Source organism: Petaurus breviceps, unplaced genomic scaffold (assembly GCF_028583685.1).
Source record: "Petaurus breviceps papuanus isolate PSGF00001 unplaced genomic scaffold, PetGlider_PUasm1.0 90617, whole genome shotgun sequence".
Lineage (NCBI taxonomy): Eukaryota > Metazoa > Chordata > Mammalia > Diprotodontia > Petauridae > Petaurus > Petaurus breviceps.
The window spans coordinates 1,593,909-1,612,634 of NW_027187287.1; the positions used below are offsets into that span (position 1 = coordinate 1,593,909).

General features: G+C 43.5%; 2 protein-coding genes and 1 pseudogene across 5 annotated transcripts in view; all 3 read left to right on the forward strand.

The window, feature by feature from the left end:
- The window catches only part of CCDC57 (coiled-coil domain containing 57), a 340,926-nt gene extending 327,095 nt beyond the window's left edge, over positions 1-13,831 (forward strand). For all 4 annotated transcript variants that reach the window (XM_069063980.1, XM_069063979.1, XM_069063981.1 and 1 more), the window contains one exon: positions 11,882-13,831. In XM_069063980.1, the coding sequence (XP_068920081.1) occupies positions 11,882-12,087 (206 nt within the window). In that variant the 3' untranslated portion in view covers positions 12,088-13,831. The remainder of the gene's footprint in view (positions 1-11,881) is intronic.
- LOC138142905 (protein YIPF6 pseudogene) lies at positions 7,709-8,751 on the forward strand (annotated as a pseudogene).
- Positions 13,832-17,126: 3,295 nt separating the features above from the next.
- Positions 17,127-18,726, forward strand: part of FASN (fatty acid synthase) — a 58,149-nt gene continuing 56,549 nt past the window's right edge. Inside the window, exon 1 of the mRNA XM_069063984.1 lies at positions 17,127-17,537. The gene's annotated coding sequence lies outside the window, so the exon portion shown is untranslated. The remainder of the gene's footprint in view (positions 17,538-18,726) is intronic.

An 18,726-nucleotide genomic window follows, 5' to 3' on the forward strand; every position in this document is an offset into this window, starting at 1 on the left:
ATTTGGGATCCCTTTCAGGAGGTGTCTGGTGGATTCTCTCAGTTTCTATTTTACCCTCAGGCTGTAGTATCTCAGGGCAGTTTTCCTTAATGAGCTCCTGGAGAATGTTGTGCAGGCTCATTTTTTCATCATGATTTTCTGATAGGGCCTATGATTCTCAGATTATCTCTCCTGGATATGTTTTCCAGGTCAGTTATTTTTCCATTGAGATATTTTACCTTTTTTTTCTAATTTTTCATTCTTGTTGTTTTGTTTGACTAATTCTTGGTTCCTCATTTGCTTCAATTTGGTTGATTCTAGTTTTTAGCGAATTATTTTCCTCGGTTAGTTTTTGGAGCTCCTTTTCCATATCACACACTTTTCTTTTTAAGGAGCTGTTTTCTTCATTAAAGTGTTTTAATAATTTTGCAATTTTGATTTTAAACAAATTATTCATTTTGTCTTCTGTCTCTCTCATTCGGTTTTCAAAGTTCCTTTTGATCTCATCTAGGAGAGCTTTCTGTGCTTGGGACCCATTCCTGTTGATGTTTCAGCTGTAGGTGTGGAATCAACATTGTCTCCCTCTGAGCTTGGTTCCTCCCTCTGAGGATAGTAGGACTCCAGAGTCTTTGTTGTCTGCTTTCTACCCATTTTGAGGCAGGGTCCTAGCCACGCTCTTCCTCTAGGGTTCCCAAGCCTTTACTGTTTAGGGTCTTGCCCTGGGGCAATAATTACTATGTTTTCAGGGTGGGGGGAGCGGTAGGGGGGTTGGAGCAGCCCGGGTTCACTCTACCATTCTGGTCCTTGGAGGTCCTGATAGGGGCTTTTAAAATTTCTGGCCTATGAAGTCGTAGTCCAAGGAGTATTTGCTGTCCCAGACAAGGGCCCTGCATTTGACTCTTACCTTGCTCTTTCCAGTCCCAGCCCTTCGGTGATAGGCCTGGTAGTGGCCCTTGTGGTTGGTGGGACACTTTGCCCCCCTCGTTGATCAGACCTCCTCCCGGGGCTGCCTCTGCACTGTGGCTGCGCCATCCCAGCCTGCTTCTGTGTGCCAAGCCATCGCTTCCCGGCCTGCCTCTCACATATAAAAATTATTGATAGAAGGTTGGGCTTGCCAAGTACAAAGGCTGACTGGCTTCTTACTTCATACTGCCCTGGCCCATCCCCCTTTCTCTTTTCCATACAGTTGTAGAGCATGATTGTGGGGGCAGCTGAGTCAGAGATTTGGGAAGGAGGGAGAAAAAGGGTACCTCACCTTGTGTGGGAGGGACTAAGGAAGTAGGGAGTGCCAGGAGGTTGTAGAGTCTAGCACCTGAATTAAAGGAGGGGAGGGATGTTGAGGAGGGGAACTTCGTGAACAAGGAAGAGGGTCCCTGAGAAGCTTATCAGCTTTCTGGTAGGGTTTGCTCAGTTTTGGGGAACTTGGAACAGAAGCTCCAGGTTCCAATGGTGTGGGAGCAAGGATTCAGGGGCTTGAGAGGAAAGGTTCATCTGCTTGTCTAGAGGGGTGAACTTCAGGGTGCCCAGGGTCCCAGGGCCATTGCCAGTGGGGGCCCCTTTCACCAGGTGGGGGAGGGTAACTCAAATTCCCTGTCACTCTTCAGCACTCTTTCCTGAATGTGATATGGGATGAGAGGAATTAACAAAATCTGCTAAAATGTTTTTTAGCTGTTCTAACTTTTTACTGTAGTCTTAGCCTGGTCATAGCTGGGACCACAGGGAGAAGGATCTTAAGAGTTTGGAGTTGTTTTGTTTTTTTTTACTTTTACTCAAGTAAACTTCACTTCTGTGTCCACTCCTTAAAAACTTCTTCAAAAGTGGGAGCTTTGAACCTGTCAGTCAAGATGAGTGAGACTCAGCGGTGGCTAGGTGGCATAGTAAATACCCCTGGAGTCAGGAGGACCTGAGTTCAAATCTGGCCTCAGACACTTAATGCAAAAACCAGCCATGTGACCTTGGGCAAGTCACTTAACCCCAATTGCCCTACCTCTCCTCCCCCTCCAAAAAGCAAAAAAAATTAAAAATGAGTCGGACTCTGGAAAAGATCTAATGGTGCCTAGTGCTCTCTCCCTTGTACTGAAGAACTCAAAGCTTTGTCTCTGAGGCTTCTTTTTTTCAGATCTATGCATTTTCCCAATTTATCTTAGTATCCAATAGTATAATAAATTCTGACATCTTAAACATCAATTTAGGAAAAACAACATTTCACTTAAAATATAACCAGAATAAATTCAATTACCTGGATCTACATTCCAAATGATATTACATATTGTCTTGGGTTATTATTTTAATACTAACACAAATGTATCCCAATTATCACATTTTAAAAGCATGTTTAATTTACTCCAAGTCTGTGTTCTGTAGTTTATTCATTTACCAAGAGTTCTCTATGATTTTTTTAAATGAATAAGAGTTTCATATAATTTAGTCAAGTTTCCAATTTTAACACAATACAGAATTAAAATTTATTTTAAAATTAACTAGTACTTAACTTTAGTTTGTAAGACTCCCTAAGTTCTAGTGAGATATTTCAATCAGATTCAATTACCTTTGGTTGTATCCTGACTCACACAAACCTTTTCTGTTTCTGTGACCCAGGAAATGGTTAAGTCCTAGTCCTATTCCAAAGTGCAGCATTGAAACTTACCTCTCTTTGATCAGTGAAGTGACTCTTTTTCTCTTACATGAATCTGAGGGGAGAAGTTTCTCCCTTCCTCTTTTTTCCATCTGTCTCTCCACCTCTAGAACTTGTCCAGAGTCCAAGGAAGAAGAAGAAGGAGAGATAGAAAAATAAAGAGAGAGAGAAAGAGGTTGGGTTTTTTTTTTTTTTTTGCCAACAACCTTTCTTTAAGAGACCATCAATTTTCCCAGCCCAGGTACAATTTTTTTTTCTTTTCTGGCTAGCTGCATTTTAAATCTTACAAGTGGCAGGCAAACTCAGAGATTTTTACACAGACTCAGACTAGACAAATAGAAACAGAAAGTACAAGTAGTGATAACTTTTCTTGGTCCTCTACATTATACTTGAGACCAGGCTTTATTACAGCTTAGTAGTCCCGTGGTATGGGAGTTGAGAATGAATGCCGGTAAGCCTACAGAAATCCCCCACATTTGGCATCCCACCAGAAGGATGAGGGGGAAAATGAGTTCAGAAAAAAAACTCCCCTTAAAATTCCCATACAGAGCATCCTCTGTCATGAGGGCAATTTTCTGGGCCACAAGGGCCCTGGGTGGTAGGGCCCACACAATCCAGGCAAACCTTCCTAGGTACTTGAAGGACCTCCCAGCTAAGAGAAAGGAAAAAGATACATTTACCTTTGGATTTGAGAGGGTCCAAATCAGAGACTGCTCCACGTGGAGGTGGGATCAGAGTCAGAGACTCTGCCCACCCAGGAATGCCAAAAACTGTTGGGGTTTCATGGCGTGTTGTGGCAATACCATCTCAAAGAATTCAGAGTCAGATCACCTCTAATCCAAGTATAGGCACTTACTGAGATTAATGGCTCTCATGAAGTGGGCTAAATTCCAAGAGGAACCAGCAACTTAGTAAGACAACACAGGCAAATTTACAGTGTAATGAGGCTGATTACACAACAGAAATTATAAATATTAAAAAGACAGGAAGGATTTGTTAAGGGATTAGGTAATGGGAAGGGGTCCCTTCTGTGGTTCAATGGTCAAACATCCTAATCATGCTGCCCTCCTATTGGGTAGCTATTGTAGTCCTATCTTGGGCTAAATGGATGATGTGATTGTGGTTGAGTACAAGAACACACCAGTTCAAATATGTGAATTGGATCTGGGGGCAGTGGCTAGCTAGGGACAGTGGCTGTATTGAGTCTGGGGGCCTGTGGTGTAGTTAAAGTCAGATTGTGTGGTTAAATCAGGACATGCCTGCTGTTCAGTGGGGCCCATAAGGAAGTTAAAATATTGGGGCTAGGGACAGCTTTATTAGGATTCCATCAAAGGTAATCTTAGCAGTTTGGAAGAACTAAGAAAGGCTTCCTGAAGAAAGTGGGGCCTAAGCTGAATTTTGAAGGGACCCATGAAAACTAAGAGGCAGAGGTGAAGGAGCAAAACATTTAAGAATGACAGACAGTTAGTGCGAAGGCATAGACACAGGAGATGAAGTGTCGAGAGTATATGGAGGGGATTAAAGTGTAAGAAATTCAGAAAAAGAGGGTGTGACCAGGTTATGAAGAGCTTTTTATGCCAGGGGACTTTATATTTGCCTAGAGGTAGTAAAGAGCTCTGGAGCTCCTTGAATAGGGAGGTGATCTTGTCACCTTTTAGAAAAATCACCTTGACAGCAGAGTGTAGTAGTGAGAGACTTGAAACAAGAACCCCAGTTAGAAAATTATTTCAATAGCACCACTGAGAAGTAATGAGGAACTGATCTTAAGTGGTGGTTGTGTGAATAAAGAGAAAGGGGCATATAAAAGAGATGTTGTGAATGTAGAAATGACAAGATTTAAGCACTGGATTAGTTATATAGGCTGAATGAGGGCGAAGAGTCCAAGATGACAGATTGTAAACCTGAGTCAGTGGGAGGATGACAGTACCCTCAACAGTAATAGAAAAGTTTGGAGGGAAAGATAATGAATTCTGTTTTGGACATATTAAATTTGAGATGGAATCAGGAAGACCTGAATTGGAGCCCACCCTCAGACACTGGTTTTATGATGTTGGATAAGTAATTTAACTTCTCTGTGCCTCAGTTTTCTCACCTGTAAAAATAAAGTTGGACTCAGTGACCTCTTCCTGCTCTAAATCTATCATCCTTTGATCCTATATATACCTCTACCTCATTTGTGGGAAGAGGGAGGGGGAGGCTTTCTCCCCCCTCACCCAATTCACGCTGGCAGTTTGGATTCCCAGAGGGGTTATTGCTAACTAAGTTTCTATGTTTCCCTATAAGTGACTTCTCCTAACACTGTAGCTTATGAGCCCCCACCACTATGTTTCTCATGAACAATCAACCAGTAGATTCAGTTCTTAGAAAGGGTATTTACTCAATGGGTATAACAAAAAAAAAAGTAGTTATAAAATATTTTCCCCCAAAACTCTCAAGCATATTCTCCCACAAAAACAGTTTGCTATGAAGAGGGTGTATATAATAGTAGTCAGGCACATGTGTAGTGAACATATGTGACCAAGGCAACTCACAACTCCAGAACAGCAAGGCTTCTGTGTCCTTTCTTTCTCCAGAGAACCCTGATAAAGTTCACTGTGGGGCAGGCCATCAGTAGCCATGATGGACAAATCATTCTACTGCTAGGTTGGACTGGCATAGAATATAGTGCCATAGCTGAACAGATGACTCAGCTGGGCCTCCTCAATGTTATAATACTTAGTCTTAATAATTTGTGTCCTATCAGTTCTTCCTTAGCAATAAGGTTTCATTTTTTCCATACCTTCTTTTTCCACTTCCACTCTAGTACAGGCCTAGAAACATTTGCCTGGAGTACTAAAATAACATTCTAACAGGTTTTATAAGTTGCCATTCCCCACCTCTCACTTCACCCCAATTCATCTTTTATACCACTGCCAGATTAATCTTCCTTATGTATAATTCATCATGTTCCGTAATGCCCTCCAAATAGAGTTCATACTCCTTTGCCTAGCATCAAGACCCTGTACAATATAGCATGATCCCACTTCCCAGACTTAACTCATGTTACTTTTTCAACTATCTATTCTCTCAATCAAACTGCTACTTTCTCTCCCCTGGATACATCTTTCCTCCTTGTGCCTCCAGTATACTTCAAATGAGATAAATTCATGGAACAATCAGTCTGACTTTCACATTTTCCCTATTTATATATTGAGTTGTTTTGGAGTTGAGGAGGAACTGATAAGTGGGTTGTTGATTGGGGGGCCTGAAATTCCATCATGTAGATTGATAGGACTCAATGGATCAGGGTCCTCTTGATCAACCAACCCCAATCCCAACATAATACACTTTTTTTAAATGATCTGTATCTCCTGAGACCAAGAGATAAAGATTTGAAATATCTGAGATCAATGAGATGATAATTGTTTAAAAAAACATAAAAGCACTTAACCACAGTGCCTGGCACATAGGCACAATATAAATGTTTATTCCCTTCCCCTCTCCTTCCCTTCCTGAGTTATTATAATCAAATCATCTTCTTTAGGGGGAATTAGAGAAATTTAATTTATAAGAAGGGTTACCAAGAACATAAATAAGAAAAATTTAACTTTCCTTTAGCTATATGACAGTTTTAAGACAGAACTTATCTTGCTAGTTTATAATGTGGGCTTATAAGCTGTTGTGAGCAAGACCCTCATACAGTCTTGGACTTGTGATCAGAAATGAGACAGCATAGGAGGAAATGGGGTGAGGTGCTGTAATACCTGAGATGACTGTCTCAGAGCAGTTTGCCACCTCGGTATAAGATCTCATTGTAGCTCCTTTTCCTTCCCTCTAACAGAAAATTAGTACTTCTGATTTACAGCCCACCTTTCAAGTATAAATATTATTTATATTTTGCAGAGAGGGGTTCTAAGTTACATAGAGTTTAAGTAATTTACCCAATATCACATAAATCATTGCCAAAGCTAAGACTAGAACCTAGGGCTCCTGACTCCCCATCTGATTCTTTCCCACTGGACAACTTTGCTTCCCCTATTTATGTTGCTCTATCCAATAAGAGAATGAAGTGGTCAGATACTGTTATATGTGAAGATAAAGTTGAACAGAGGTAAATAGAGAATAGCCTATTTTGTGAAAGAGAAATAAATAGCATTACAGCAGTATAATTTTGAGTTGAACTATCTTTGTATTAGCATGGCAGGAGTGGCTGCAAAAGCAAATAGGAGTACATTCAAGAACTGTCCAGTCATCTTCTCCGTATTGTCAACATTGATCAGCTCTTTACTACAGGACTGTGTCCATGCTAGGAGCATGTGAGAAGGGCATGCTAGGGGCATGAGAGAACTTGGAGGGGAGCAAGAAGAAGGCAAAAAGCTGATTTGAAATGTTTGGCTAATAAATTCATTGAAGGAAGGCCAAAGGAACGAAATTTATTTACCCTAGAAAAAAGTTGGAAAGGGACTAAAAAGCATTCTTCAAGTATATGAAGGGAGATAAAATGACTAAGTAGGCTGAAGCTGCAAGACATTTGGAAGGACTTTCAGACCATAAGCATTATGAGACACTGGAATAACCATACAAAGAAAAGAAAATCACAATTTACTTTTTTTTTTTAACAACAATATGCCCTTTGACTCAATCATTAAATTTCCTTCTGTCTTTATTACCTTCTCTATTGGTTTATCTGTTTGTGGGCTAGGTTTTCTCTCTTATCTTTTGGTACTTGAGATTTTCTCTTGTATTCACTATTACTCACCTTTGGGAATCCTTCTCGGCCTTTGAAGTCTTCCCTTTTCCACTGTTGTCCAATCCCTTAAGGTTTAGCTGCTAAGTTCCTTCAGGCTCCTCATGTTAAGGAATCTAGGGGTCCCTGTTCCCTCAGGCCCAGAGCTCTAGGCTCCTCTAACCTGTGACTATTTACCACAGCTGTCCTGACACAATTTTCTTTGTTTTTTTTTAATCCAGCCCTTTCACATATTTTAATTGACTATAATTGAGTTTTTTTAATCCTGAATTTAAAAGTACAAAAATAGTCCATATACAAAACAGAAACAAAAAGGGAGTTGTATATGTAATTGCGAATCTATGTTCCCTACCACTTCCTTTTTTTAAAAGCATACGTACTATAGAGTCTTGGCGCCTGCGCCCTGAGGAGGAAGACAAAGCCTGAAGATGGCGGAAGCGGATGAGCGGACGGTGCGTGAGACTTCGACCAAACCCGGGTTCCTAGGTCTCTCTGATGTATCCATCTCAGAAGATATCCCTGTGGAGGGAGAGATGACGGTGCCAATGGCATCTCACTCCCAGGATGAAGACTATTCTACGTTAGATGAACCTGTGAAAGAAACCATTATTCGAGACCTGAAGGCTGTTGGGAAAAAATGTGTTCATGTCATGTACCCCAAAAAAAGCAATGCACTCTTGAGAGATTGGGATCTCTGGGGCCCTTTAGTCCTTTGTGTTTCACTTGCATTGATGTTACAGCGAGGTTCTGCGGATAGTAAAGAAGATGGCGGGCCCCAGTTTGCTGAAGTTTTTGTCATCTGGTTTGGTGCAGTTGTCATAACACTAAATTCAAAACTGCTTGGGGGGACCATATCATTCTTTCAGAGTCTCTGTGTCTTGGGTTACTGTGTCTTGCCCTTAACAGTGGCTATGCTGGTGTGCCGCCTGGTACTTCTGGCCGGCATGGGGCCTATCAACTTCCTTATCCGACTTATGGTGGTGATTGCGATGTTTGCCTGGTCCACATTAGCATCCACAGCATTCCTGGCTGATAGCCAGCCTCCAAATCGGAAAGCCCTTGCTGTTTACCCCATCTTCCTCTTCTACTTTGTCATCAGCTGGATGATCCTCGCCTTCACACCTCATTAAACCAAGACACAAGAGAAGCCAAAGAGCCTGAGCAGAGCCGAAGACTCCAGCTCCTCTCTGGGGCTTTACCCAATCTCTGCTTTCTTGACTGTCAGAGGGAGCCTAGACGTGGTGAAGGGGTGGACGTGGCGGTAGGGGGGGGCCAGGGCAGAGAAAGCTAAGGTCGTGCAGCAACACCAGCACTTGGGTAAAAAGCAATAGCTTGGCAGTGTTCCGTACTTTGATTTTTCTTAATATGATTGTTTCTTTAAAATGCACGTGCAGCCAAAAAAAAAAAAAGCATACTATATAATAAATCCAACATTTTACTTTCAAAACTACCCTGCTTGTCTTTGCTTCCTTCTGAATCTCCATCTGAACTCCTCTACTCGCATTTTTAAATGTTTCTATGACCCTCGTATATCCCCCTCCCCACCCCGTTTTTTGGCATCATCGTTGCTACCCTTCTTTCCTTCCCTCCTCCCTTTACGAATTAAAACAGAGAGGGGAAAAAAGAATCCTTGTAACACATAAGTATAATCAAGCAAAACATCCACAAAGTTGCCATGTCCCAAAAATGTGACTTCCTTCCATACCATGAATCCATCATTTCTCTCAGATGAGAAACATGTTTCATCATAGGCCTTCTAGAGATGTGGTTGGTCATTGCTTTGACCAGAGTTCTTAAGACTTTTCAGGAATTTTTTGTTTATACTATTGTTGTCATTGTATAAATTGCCCTTCTATTTCTGCTTCACTTCACTCTGTATTATTAAATGTTAACCATGATTCTCTGAAATCATCTCTTTTGTCATTTCTTACTGTGTAATAATATTCCATTAGATTTGTTCAGCCAGGTCTTTGTTTCTTTTTGTTGTTGTTGCTTTTGCTTTTCCTTTCACTCCCCCTTTAATATCAGAAACTTAGGTATGCTTTTGAATATTCCCTCTTTGGCATTAATTTTCCTCTTAACATCCCACCCCATCCCTATCTCTGTTGAACTTCATATATTTCTGTACCAAACTCTGTGTGTGTGTGTGTGTGTGTGTGTGTGTGTGTGTGTGTGTGTTTAACCCTCCTTTGTCTGGTTCAGATAAGAATGAAGTTTATCCAAAACCCTTATCTCCCACATCTTCTGTTTGTATACTTTTTCTCACACACTTCAGTTCTGAAAAATAGTAAATCCTACCCTGTCTTCCTCCTTTCTACATTAATATATTTCTTTTAACCTCACGTTCTTTCCATTCTTAAAACCCTCAGAATAGAATCAACCCACCCCCAAGTACTCTTTTTCTTACTTAATTCCATCAATACCTTTTAAAGACATTAAAGTTCTGAAAGGACACTTTCTTTTCCCCATTAGAATTTTAGCACTTTACCGTAAGGCCCCTTCCATTTGCTCAAATAAATTTACCATTCTCAATTTCTCTGGACTCTTGTGCTCACATTTGAGAATTCCTACTCAGCTCTGCTTTTTTCATTAAAAATATTTGAAAGTTCTCTATTGCACTGAATCTATTTTTTCCCCTGAAAGTTTATACTTTGTCTGATTTTTACATTCTCTTTTATTTTAGAAGGCTAGACAGAATCAGTGTCTTCTTGTTCCAGGGGGTGGTTTGGGTAGAATCATTGTGGAAGCCCTATACCTAGACCCTAAGTCTCAAGACTGTCCTGCTCACTTATGTTCATTACAGTGAATATATGGGTTTGGCTGGGAGTAGAAATATTGAACAAAAGCACCAAATATTAAGATTTTCTAGAGTTTAATTCATGAGATTTTTATCTAATGTGTGAATAGTAGAGGGGGAGAACATTATTTCCTGTGGATTAAGGTTATAATTATTATGTAACATGCATTTCTTTTGAGCTTTAGGGATGGAAGTAATTTCGAGAAAGCAACTAACTAGTCAGCCAATTTGTTCATTATGTGATGTACCTCAATCAATTTCCTGTTGCTTGGATTGTGCCCTATGTCTTTTCTAATTAACTGTTTTTACTTTGTGTCTGTTTAGGTCAGTTTTTAAGAGGGGTTACAAGTTCCATATGGGTTAGTTAAATTTTGCTCTGAGTCATGGCCACAGACTTCATCTCTGAACACGGTTCATTGTCTTAAATGCGTATCACCAGTAAAGAGTAGTAGAGGGATATATTCAAAATTATATATATACGCATAAAATATATGCATGTAGTGATCCTGGATTAGAAGTATCATCTTAATAGTAAAAGGTTAACATGATATTGAGAATGATATTATATTAGATGAATATTATATTATATGAAATAAATTAGATGATAGAGACTATTGGAAATTTGTAAAGGAAAAAAAAATGTTTCCCTGGAGTGGTCTGAGTATGGTCCTGTCTCAGGGCACAGGGATGGATTAGTTTTGCAAAGCTTCAACCAGACCAAGGACTTTATTTTCTCAATCACCAAGGAATACTCTTACTTGTATATTAATGACAAAGAGAAAAAGATGAAGTGGTTGAAAAACTGGCCAATTATAATTTTCTAATATTTGCTTTTTCCAGCTCTCCTGCTTGAGTTAAGCCACGTGAAGTAGGGCTGACTAGAGTAGCCAACTTCTCATGGTGCAATGTTTGAACTTACTCATAGAAAAGCAGACAGTTGGCTCAGACATTTTCCATTCTTGTTATTATTGGCTTAGCTGTTGTTCAGTCAATAGGAGGTTAATGGCTACTGTGGGGTACTAGATTTCATTTTGACAACATGCACATCAGATGATGGTGCCAGTAGACTGAGCTCCTTGAGGGCAAGGACTGTCTAGACTCTGTATCCTTGGCATGGTGCATGGCACATAGTAGGTGTTTAACAAATGCTTACTAACTGTTGAGAATTAGTGAAAAGATGCCTGAGAGGTGAAACTTCAAGTAAACTATTAACCACGAAAGTGCACATTTCTCTTTGGCTTAGAATGGGACTAAAATCTGAGGTTTCTATTTCACGTTGTGAAATAGTCATGACAAGAACTTGTATTTCTCTAGGTCCAAGTGTCCTGAGTGCCCCAGTGGAGAGTGCAGGACTAAGGCTGGATCATTTAATGGAAGCATTTAAAGAGCACATGTTCACAAGGACCTCCTGTCCCCCAGGACACTGAGGACAGAACACAGTAGCTAAAGTTGTTGTGCAAGATAGTTGCAACAGCTGCTTCTGTAGGCTCTCCAGTTTGTCCTGGCTCCAGTTAAAGAAATTCAGGAGATTCAAGAGATCCTGCTGGTGAAGGGAAAAGAAAAATAATTTTAAACCAAAATCCAGTTCTTAACACATCCAGAGTTTCATTTTCTTATCTGTACTTATACAATAATTACATGCCCTTTTAATCTTAATTTCTAAGATTTTTTTTAAATTTTAATTTATTTAATCTTTTAGTCTTAATGGTCTTGACAAAACTCTTTTCTCTTTCTCTTTACACAGTGGAGCTCCCAGCACCCAGGGCAGGGGACAGCCTCCAAGAACTGAACCATGATACAGTAGGGATTCCCAGAGCTTTTACCATTGAAGGGATGAAGCTGGAGGTCCAACGAAGACCAAAATCGACCAAGCCCTCTAAGTCCCATCCTGCAAAACCAAAAATTACTCAGAAATCATCAAAAATCAGGAACTATAATGTGAAAGACTAACCTTAATAGGACAATGCCCAGCTCCTCTCTCTCCACTGACAGGATCTAGAATTTAAGTCTCCATACTGGAATTTGTGGACAGCTCTATTGTTGGTATAATTGGGATGGAGGAGTAAGGCAGGAAAGTAGGTTCCTAGATTCAGAATAGAAACTTCTATATTATACATTCTGTTGAAGATGGCTTTATTGGTGTTGCCTACAGAGTTAATTAAAATTAACAAGCATCTTAGCTTTTATATTAGTCTTGATGGCAGGTTGTGAGCTGTACTATATGGCATAAATACTTATACTATGAATCAAAACTAAAAAATGTCATGGGGGCGGCTAGGTGGCGCAGTGAATAGAACACCAGCTCTGGAGTCAGGAGGACCTGAGTTCAAATCTGGCCTCAGACACTTGACACAAAAAACTAGCCGTGGAACTTTGGGCAAGTCACTTAACCCCAATTGCCCTCCAAAACACCAAAAACAAAAAGTCATGAAAATCTCTTATTTCCTGGGTAACAGTAGCAAAATTGACCTACTGTTACACTGAGGCTTGGCTCTCCGTTATCAGACCCATCCAGTGACTACTCTTCTATTTCTAGGATATATAGACAGTGCCAGCTCTACCTGAATTCCTGTATGTGTGATGTGCATTCTTCCTTTTTTTAGAAAACCTGGTAAGAGTAGGAGGAGGATGTCCATCTGTAGTAGAAGTGTTTCTCATGTATTTTCCCCTCATTGTGTTTAACCATTATTGTGACAGAGCATCTCAGTGCCAGTCTTGCAAAAAGAAGAAGGCCATATCCTTTGGACCATACACTTTCAGGGGTCTCCCATACTCTCTTGGGACACTTTGATAGGGAGACCCACAGAATGGTGTGACACTAGGAAAGCAAACATTTTCATACTAATCCAAAGTTATCCCCTGACACCCTTTTGTTACCCCCACAGTGAGATTTTGTTACCCCCTCTGCAGTGAAGACAGCCAGGTTCATTTAATTCAAACTGAATCCCTCATTGCAGAAGGTTGAATCCTTTCATGCTTTGAGGTCCTACACTTCAAAAGTCAGGAACAAGCAGTTCTACCTCCTAGGCATGAGCTCAGCCTTATTGCCAGTATCTAGAAATGGGTCATGATAGTTATTTCTAAATAATGGGGATCATTTCAGGGTGCTGCGGGCTGTGGACATAGCTACATATTTCTTTCTGTGGCACAACCCTACTATGGGTTTTGAATTTCCAAAGGCCTATCTTAGATCTCATTGGCATTCCCCATGTAAAACAGGAATCATATGTGGCCAGGCACCTGTGTCATTAACCTCTTATCCACTTTATGTCACAAACCTAAGTGTTTTTTCCAACAAGGCCCAATATGATTTGCTTTGGGATCCAGAGGCATTGCCTTCTTCCTTTTAGCAAAAAGGTGATAGACTAGAGGTACAGAGTGAGACATTTTCAGACATAGCCAATGTGTTGATTTGTTTTGCTTGACTATACTTATCTGTTAGGGGATAAAGGGAGGGAATAGGAGGGGAGGAGGGGAAGGGTATAACTTAGTTGAGTAGTGATAGAGATACAAAAAAAAATAGCATCAATAAAATACACAGAAGAAAAAAGTTGAGAAGGGGATACATAGGTCAAGTTTGTCACTACCTTGTAAATTTACATTTATGCAATAGACCTTTTTTGTTCTTTGTATGTTGAAATGTTTGTGTTGATGATTACTAAGTTCATAATAAAAAGAAAACATTTAAAGCCTATTCAGCTACAAATGCATGTTGTTTCCTCCTTCTTCCCATGCCACCAAAAGGTTCCTTTCACCAGCAACACATCTGTTAGAAGGGTCCTGCCACTTACCCACATGGAACTCACATGCAATGCCACTGTTACAAAAACTGGAAAGTACTGAAGGTCAGCACTGGCCCTGCCCTATACTCAAATTCCCCTCCTCCTCCCCCCATTTCTATTTTGCCTTTTTCCAGAACTCTCAACCTTTCCCTACTTTTAGCGGAATACTAGCTTAGTTTAGTCAATGCAAAGGTACTCATTTTACCACCCACCCTCATTTAGTACGTATGTGGTGCCTTGGTTTACAGTCTCTCAAGATCTCAAATGACTTCCTCCCACATTTCTATATACAAATCAGGACCTACCTTCTAGATAAAACTTCGCCAGATTTCATGCTTCGCCCCCCCTCCACCCCACCACCACCTCTAAGTGATTCCTCCTTCCAGGATCTCTCAAAACATTGTTTTGCCCCTCCTCTGCATTTTTCCAATTAAAATTATTATCTTGCCCACTGGATTATAATCTCTTTAAGAGCAAAGACTATGGTTTCATTTTTATAGTACTACAATCTACCATCTACAGGTATACATTAATGGGCTATTGAATTTGACTTAAACAGCTAGATTTTCCTAAGAGCTTTAAGTTAACATTTATCATTTTCCTGCCAGTTTCCTTTTCTAGAAAATGTAGTGCACACACTAAACTAGACAAGCAGCTCCCTAACCTTCTTCCCAATATTTATAGGAACCTCAGTCTACTCCTGCAAGGTACTATAAATACAAGTGGTGTTACCAGTCACTATAACTGCTTGTTATATTATGAATAATTAGAGCAAGAACTTTAGAGAGATTTGAAAACATCTTTTCCTTCCTGTTATCCAAAATGTCCATAGGTTGCTTCAGCTAAATTTGAATTGGCCAGCAGGAAAAGGGAGAATAGGTTTAGAATTTATCTACTTGGCTTTTTGTCTGGTCATTTCAAAGCGTCCTTTATTTAGAAAAATACAGCATGTTGCATTTTGTGGGAACTATGGAGTTCACTACTTAAGACTTAAGTTTTCAAAAGGTTAAGAGAGCAGAATAAACCCCAAAAATCAAGTTTTGCTCCAAAGGCTAACCAAAAACAATGTCATTTTCTGAAGGAAGCTGCAAATGACATTGCCTCTAAAATCAGTAAAGAGGCAGATAAAGAACTTCAGATTTCTAGTGACCTCTAGATAGAAAATGAAAATTTCTTGAAATTGGGAGGAGACAGAACAAAGGCCATTCAAATGACAACTTCAGTGACTGGAGAGAGGAAACAAACAAAAAAAATGAAGTACCAAAAAATCAACCTTTTCCTCTTCAGGAATCAGTGCTGAACCACCTTTGGGGCATTTGTTAAGTTCTAACATGGTTGCTTTCTTTTCTGATGGAGTTTTCAAATTCACGTACAAAGGAAGGGGAAGAGGGGAGACCAGAACCATAAGGTCCTATTTCCTGAAACCAAGCTTTTGAGGACTTAGAGGCTGATAGAACAAAGAACTATGAACGAGGGATTAGGAAGAAATCCTAATACTGTCAAAAAAGACCTGGTTTAATTGAGTTCATGCCACTACTCATTTCTTCTTGCCCCTAAATGTATACTTTCCCATCTAGTGTTTTTCTATGAAGCAGCCCCTTTCTCTTGGAACGCCCCTAAACCCACTGTAATGGTCAAAATCCTATCCTTCCTTCTAGGCTTGGTTAGCTCAAACGTCATTTCCCGTTCTTTCTGGGACAAAAGTTATCTCTCTCCTCTCCCAAGCACACTTTACCTTTCTCACTTCGCCAATTCCTTTCCACAGCTATATTGTAAACATCCTATTTCCCTTACTAGATCTTAAGTTCCTAGAGGGCAGGGCCTCCATCTTGTTCAGCTTTATAAATTGAACTCAATACATTTTCTTTCACAAATGTAAGATCACCTGGAGTTAAAAAGTGTGCCTCGGGATCTCCCTCGCAGATATCTGCCAACGTTGAAAATGGCAAATGTAACGTTCCCAAAGAGTCAAAGCAACGGGTTAAATGGGTTTGTATTTGTCTGGTGTCCTATGGAGTGGAAGGAGGCCAGAGGGCTAACGATGACTACTCCCAGCACCCAAGAGGGTGTCCAAGACAACCCCTGGGAGCCAGGCAGCAGGAACTCCCTCAGGCCTCGGCAGAAGCCCTGCTGACAGGTGGGCTAGGGCCAAAGGTAGACGAGACTGGAAAACGAGGGGTAAAGGCGAGACACACATCCCTCGCAGCAAAATGAGGCCCAGAAGGGTCTCCTGCAAGAGAAACTGGCACGATGCCCGAGGGCGAAGAGGGAGGGATGGGGTCCAGCAGGCCGGGGGCCCGCCTCCGGGGATCCAGAGGGGATGGACAGGGAGGGGGCGCGCCCCGCCCTGGGGCCGAGGGCTAGGGGAAGCGTGGAGCCCGCTCAGTCCTGCCCGTGAACTGCAGTAACCCCGGCGGGAGCGCACTCGGTCGGGGTGAATGACCGCACATAAGCCGCGGCAGCTTCCATGCGCGTCCACCGCCAGACGCGGGCCGGCGCCTAGCTCAGCCAGCATCCCCTAGGCTCGCGCCCGGCTCCCCCACCCACGCAGTCATCACATCACCCTATCGCCTAGCAACACCTACACAGGCCCCGCTATTGGCCCGGTCTGGCAGGGGCGCGCACGCCCCTAGCCTCCAGATTGGCCGAGGCAGAGTGAATGAGCCGAGGGCCCCCCATCCAGCCCTAGTCACTCGGTTTCTTCCCTAAGCGGCGGCGTGGGAACGGCTGCGCGCGGCAAGGCTAGGCCGAGGCGCCCCCACGCCACCTGTGCACCCCTTTCTGCCCCACACAAGCACCCCCTCTTTCCCATTCGCCCCTCTGGGGGCTATTCGTATACATGGCGTTCCGGGACCTTCCGGCGCCGTCTGCACACATGGCAGTCTTCTCCCCCGACACACACACCCGACCCGGAATCACGCGCGCGGGAGACCCGGGGCTTGGTCTGGAGGTGGGGGAGGGCAGAACCGCCCAGACCGGAGACTGAGCCCAGGGCAAGCGGTGACCACCCCACCCCCACCCCGCCTCTGGCCCGGGAAGAGAGTTTGGGCCACCCGCGCCTGTTCAGCTACCAGCCAAAGAGCCGCCGGGGGTGTGGGGGCGGGGTAGAGCAGGGAAAGGGGGATGCCCGGCGGGGGCGAGGGTGGGGGAGGAGGAGGAGCCGCTGAGCCCCGCCCCGTGGCGGCCCCCGCCCGGGGGCGCTCCTCCGCCTCTCCCCCGTGCCCCTTCCCCCTCCTCCGTCCAGGGTCCCCTCTCTGGGACTCGCGCCAGCCCCGCGCACTGGGATCACCCCACGGCCGGCTCCGGGAGCCCGGCCCGGCCGCTCATTGGCCTGCGTGAAAGAGCCAAACTGTCAGCCCATGTGGCGTGGCCACGGGAGGATGGCAGCTGTTTAAATAGAGTCGGGAGCTGGAGCTAGAGGGAGACAGAGAGAAAGGAAGCGGCCGCCACAGCCCGAGCAGCAGCAGCAGCAGCAGCAGCTCCACTCAGCCTCCCGCCCCGGGTTCCCTCGGCCTGCATCCCTCGCTGCCCGCGCCGCCAGCATCAGCATCATCCCTGCGGCCTGACCGAACTGGGCCCGTACCCAACTCCCGTCACGCAGTCCCGCAGCCGGCTCAGGTAACCAACAGACCAAAAAAAAAAAAAAAAAAAAGAAAGAAAAAGAAAAAAACCCGACAACGTGCTTCACCCCTCCGCCCCAGGACACCAAGAGCTGGGGAGCTGGTATGCAAGAGGGAGGGTCGGGGTGGGGGTGGGGGGCCCTCGGAAGCTTCACATCCGAGGTCAAGGCCACCAGCCACAAGAGCGCGGGGCGCTATAGACCCTAGTACTCTGGGGCAGGGGCGGGGTTGGGGGGGTGAACCAACCCGCCCCCCCCATCAGGCTACCCCAGTGGCTTGGCCTTGCTAGCCCTCTCCACCATCCCTCCATCCCGCACTTGGATCTAAGCCCCCTGGTCCCCACCAGGGGCAGAGCAACGTGGGCCGAGTTTAGGCCCAGCCCGGGGGGGGGGGGGGGGGTGCCATAATAACCGGGTGTGCGCTTCCTCATTAAAGCTCATACGGTTCTCCTTGCCCTGTAACTACTACCGTGTGGATGCTGAAGGAGGAGCTTACCTGCTTCTGGAGCAGGAGGCTGAGGCTAAGATTGTGCCCAGGCAGGGCTCTCTGCTTATATTAGGACATTTGGGGAGCCTGTGAAATGAGGGGGAGACCGGATGTCTGCTTAGCTGTTCATCAAGTAGTTTGTACCTCGCCAAAGCAACTGGACTCAAATTGTTAACCTTTTAACTGCCCCCCCCCTTAGCTGAACTTTAACCTTTGCTTTGGAAGGAGCAGTTAGGCATCAAATTCTTAAGTTGATCCTAAACCTCCTTTCCAAAGAGGGTTAAGCTATTGGTAGTCGGTATTTCAGCTGATCAGGGGCCTGACCAAGGAACAGAAGGGAAGCTGCTTTGAAAATCCACCTCTGTGGCAGGGAATCCTTCCTGCTCCCGGAAGGTTGGGGGAAGGAAGAAGGGGACATATGAGCTAGAATGGGGGATGGGGGAAATGCAATGAGTAAGTGAGGTAATAGCAGAGGAGAGACAAGGAGAGATGGGAATGGAGTGTGCTTGCTGCATTGTGCAGGTTCTACAAACAGCCATTTTGATCTCAGCCCTTAGAGATTGAGTTACACACGGGCTTGACTAGGGCTACAGCTACAAACAGACCTGAAGATTAAAAAAAAAATACTCTGCTCTTCTCTCTTCCTTCAGCCTCCTCCTCACCCTGCACATAATGCAGCCTCTGTGTGTATGGGAACTCAT